The 4,880-nt window shown below is 40.6% G+C and overlaps 1 protein-coding gene across 1 annotated transcript in view; it reads left to right on the forward strand.

Annotated features, from left to right (window-relative positions):
• The first annotated feature begins 1,936 nt into the window (after window positions 1-1,936).
• kek1 (kekkon 1) overlaps window positions 1,937-4,880 on the forward strand; it is a 3,954-nt gene continuing 1,010 nt past the window's right edge. Inside the window, exon 1 of the mRNA XM_027360526.2 lies at window positions 1,937-4,880. This exon is cut by the window's right edge and continues 1,010 nt beyond it. Within this exon, the coding sequence (XP_027216327.2) occupies window positions 3,080-4,880 (1,801 nt within the window). The 5' untranslated portion in view covers window positions 1,937-3,079.

Here is a 4,880-nt window from a genome sequence, read left to right on the forward strand (position 1 = left end):
ATAATAGTAATAATAATAATAATAATAATAATAATAATAATAGTTATGATAATGATAATAGTAATAGTTATAATAATACTAATTGTAGTAATAAGAGTATTAAGGATAACATCTAATAATAATAATAATAATGATAATAATAATAATGATAATAATAATAATAATAATAATAACAATAGTAGCATTAATAACAATGATAATAATAATAGCAATAATAATAACAATACCAATGATAATGATAACAATGAGAGCAATAGTAATAATAACAATGATGATCATAATAGCAACAATGATGATGATGATGACAATGATGATGATAGCAGTAATAATAATAATAAAGATGATTAGAACAATGATTATAGTTTTAATGGTAATGATGACAATAGTAATAATATCAATTATAATAATGATAATGATAATAATGGTAATGATATCAATAACGATAATAATGCTAATAGTAATGATAATGATGATAATGGTAATAATAGCAATAACAGCAATAACAACAACAGTGATAATGACAATAATGATAATGATAATAATAATGATGATGAAAATGGAAATGATAATGATAATAATAGTGATTACTCTGTCGATGATAACAATGATAATACGATTAAACATGACAACGTAATAGTAATGACAATAATTAAAATGACAAAGTTGATAACAAAAAGGATAATAATAACTAATAATGATGATACTGATACTAATAGTAATAATGATAGTATTGATAATAATAATAATAATGATAATAAAATGACAATAGTAATAATGATAATAATGATTAGTAATAACTATAATAATGATAATAATAACGATGATAATGATAAAAGTAATAACAATAATGATAGTAATTACTATGACGATGATAATAATGATAATAATAATAATAATAATGATAATAATAATAGTAGCAATAACAACAATGCTGATGATTCTGAGAATGATAATAGTAATGATAATACCAACAATAATGAAAATAATAATAATAATAATAATAATAATAATAATAATAATAATAATAATAATAATAATAATAATAATAATAATAATAATAATAATAATAATAATATTCAATGATAATAATAATGAAAATCGTAATTGTAATAATAACAATAATAACAAAACAAAAATAATAACAATGATGGTGATAGTAATAATAATAATAACAATTATGATAATAGTAATAAAAATCGTAATGAAATAATAATGATAATAATAATAAAGAACATTAAAGATATTGATAATATCAATAATAAAAATGATAATAGTAATAATATTAAGAATGATAATAATAATAATAGCAACAACAATGATAATAAAAATAAACAAAAATAAAAAATTATTATATTAATAGTCTGATTATGCTGACAGAAACACCAGCAACAGTGATACGTAAATGCACGAGTTAAACAGTGGTTATGAGAAACGAGAATTTCCCGAGAACACCGGCCTGGAGCGCGCTCCGTGTACACGGCTGTCTGCTTTCCATCGCGTCCCCGGGAAGGTGTGAACTCCCGTCGGACCAAGGCACCTCAGATGTTTCAGCAGCAAATATGAAGTATTAGAAACACCATATTTACCGCTACATCGACTTCCCCTCCTTCTTCCCCCACCCTATTCCCCGTGACCCCCTCTCTACCTCGTGCATTACCGCGTCCAGGATTCCGGTGACGACTTCCGTTTCTCACGTTGCCGAAGTTTCGGTAAGTTTAAAATGCGCCGGGTAATTATTGATAACATTCGTTGAAAAAAGCATGTGGGAACATTGTAGATCTGTTGCTTTAGCATCGGTCAGTCTACCAAGAGAAAGTAGTGATTATGATTTGAGCGAAGAACTGGAAAAGCTTTATTCCAGAAATTTCGGTATTTGGCATCCGGATTCCCATGAGAGTCGGCCGCACCGCTCACGACCGCCAGTATGGCTCTGACCTTCGCATGGGAAGGTGTACGCTCCTCTCGAACAGCAGGGCACGAGCGACTCTGAATTCAGGTCGTGAGAGCGAGGAGTTCTATGTCACAAACAGCGAATAATAGCTGTAAGAACTCGGTATCAAACATTCTGGAATTATACATTTAATTTCGCACGAGTGAATTGTCACAAGTGTACGGATAGACATTGTGAAAAATATACATCATAGCCAGGTTTGACGATTAACATTATTGACTTGTGACCAAAGCGAATGACTTCTTTATGCAACATTACGGAAAATCAGTGAGAACCGCGTTCGCACAAGATTCTTGTAGTGTGAGTGAAGCCGTGTATAAGCTGATGAATATTGTGTGCTCGTATTTTCAACTAAAGCTTCTGTGACATCTAATTGAATCTAATTCCGAAAATCTAATTGAAAGTAATTGGTGTGCAAGCATTGTCTGTACTCTTGAAGTTCCATGGATCTCATTCTAAAGTGTGACTACTTTCTACCGTGTGATGATAGATAGTGAGATGAAAAATGTATTTACGGGTAACACGTTATAAAGAGCATCTGTGTGATTATTCGCAGCATCACACCGCATTGGTGGAAAATTCAAAGGAATGGTGAAAAAGATTTGGTGTTGCGAGCATTCCGACAGCGACTCACCCTCCGTAAAACCATTACTGTAAAAAGTAACTGGCACAAGTCCCTCCCCGGGGACTGGCGTGAGACTGTGCTATTGTTCCACTCGTGAGAAACGCACGTAGCGGAATTGCTGGCACGACTCTTCCCATACACTCGGAGACGATTCGGAGGCTCGGCCCCAGCGCCAAGTTACGTCCCATGAAAGTGGAAGTCGCATTTCCACAAAGGTTCTAGCTTCATGTGACATGTGCCTGGTTCCTCACGGGCGGAAGTTGCTTTTTTGCTGATTGAACAGTTGTCGATGAAGACTCCGAAAGTGAGATTATTTGGTGATTAAATTGGTGTGAAATCCTGTGGGAACTTGAGAGTAATTTGCAGAATAGGAGTGCTCTTTGTTCACCTACATATTTGTTCTGTGTAAACAAAGTGTTTGCACATGAGTCATTGTAGGCGCAGCCTTGTGTAGAAACAGTGATGCCGGAATTTCTATTCACGTGACGGAGTGTAGCAGAGTGATGGCGTCGGTGTGTAAAAGTAGTGTAGCGTTGCTGCTGGTGACACTGCTGATTGCAGCAGCAACAGTTGTCTCGTCGTGCCCCCCTGTCTGTACTTGCAAATGGAAGAATGGCAAACAGGCCGTGGAATGCAAGAACCAGGGCTTGGCAAGCCTTCCCGCCGATGTGCACACCGACACGCAAGTTCTGGACATGTCAGGAAACAATCTACACACCCTTCCGAAGAGTGTGTTCTCGTGGGCGAGTCTCATTAACCTGCAGAAGATCTACCTACGAGACTGCAAGATCAGTTTTGTGGAGCCCACAGCGTTCTTGCAGCTGACGAATCTGGTAGAGCTGGATCTAAGCGAAAATTTGCTGACGGAAGTACCTGCACTCGCCTTCTCACACACGCCTGCCCTTAGAGAACTCCATCTTAGAGGCAACAGAATTCATAAGATTTTCAGGGACAGTTTCTCTCACACTCCGTCTCTCGTCCGCCTTGATCTAAGTTATGCTGGGGTTAGAAACATCGCAGCTCCAGCCTTTGAATCTTTATCACTCCTGGAGAAGTTAAAGCTCCAGGGGAACCAGCTGTCTGAGCTTGCACCGGAAACTGTGAAGAGTCTAGAGCGTCTGCATGGAATCGAACTACATGGTAATCCCTGGATGTGTGACTGTCGGGCCCTTCCGCTCTGGCGACTCCTGGAGGAACACGACGTGCCCCATCCCGTCTCGCCATCGTGTCACGCCCCGAGCCGGGTCGTGAGCAACACCTTCCACAGTCTGAGTGAGGAAGACTTCGCCTGCCCACCACAGATGCTGCCAGTGAGCCGCCGCGTCGAGGGAGTTGCAGGGGAAAACGCGTCTGTTGCTTGCCGAGTTGGAGGTCAACCTCCACCTCAAGTGGTGTGGTATAAAGGTGAAGCTCCTGTGGTGAATGGTTCTGTGGTAGGACTGGGACCGCAGCGACTCTACGTCATAACGGAAGGCAAAAAAGATATAGTTAGCCGCTTGGTGATCACGGGGGCCCAGGAGACAGACTCCGGAACACTGCGATGTGTTGCTATGAATTCTGCAGGTTCTGCAACGGCGAACTTCACTTTAGCAGTGACCATGAGGGCAGCTGCCCAGGCTAAGCTAGACTCAGGTCACATAGCTGGCATATCTGTAGGACTTGTGGTGTTAGCGTTGGTTGTACTTGTAGTAGGATTTTTGTTCCTTGCTCGAACCAGGTCACACTCCTCCCCAACACCTGTAAAAGAGTCCCCAACCACACCTACGTCAGGTGGCACATCACCCAATGAACCCAACCCTATACAGAAGCCACCTCGGCTAACAGACCTGAAAGGCTCACCGGGAACGTATGGCACGCCCGCGCTAGGTAACCCTGACGTGATCAGCGAAGCGGAGAGGGCTGTTCGTGCTGTTAATGGTCACCTGCCCAACGGGTCCGTCCAAAACGTCACGGGGACAGGTGATTACACCCGCGTCGAAGGAGACTCACTATACCCGAGTGGTCTGTGGCCTGAGGATTCTGCCCACGACGGCGTCGAGGGCACTGAGAGGTCCAGTGTGATTCACGAACACTTCAACCCCGGCTACATGGTCAACGATCTCGGTAGTGAAGGTTATGGGCCTGTGCATTCTACACCGTACCGACCCGGATATGATACTCAGGAGGAATTTGATCCACAGATTTATGGATATCCTGCAGACTATGGTCTTCCTATCCCTGAGGCTGGTTCCCGGACCCTCCACCCCTTCCAGGACTCCATGGTAGATCTGCGAGGATCGCGTGACGACCTCTCCTCCCGAGCAG

This window comes from Penaeus vannamei, chromosome 14, assembly GCF_042767895.1.
Source record: "Penaeus vannamei isolate JL-2024 chromosome 14, ASM4276789v1, whole genome shotgun sequence".
In the NCBI taxonomy this organism is placed as follows: Eukaryota; Metazoa; Arthropoda; class Malacostraca; order Decapoda; family Penaeidae; genus Penaeus; species Penaeus vannamei.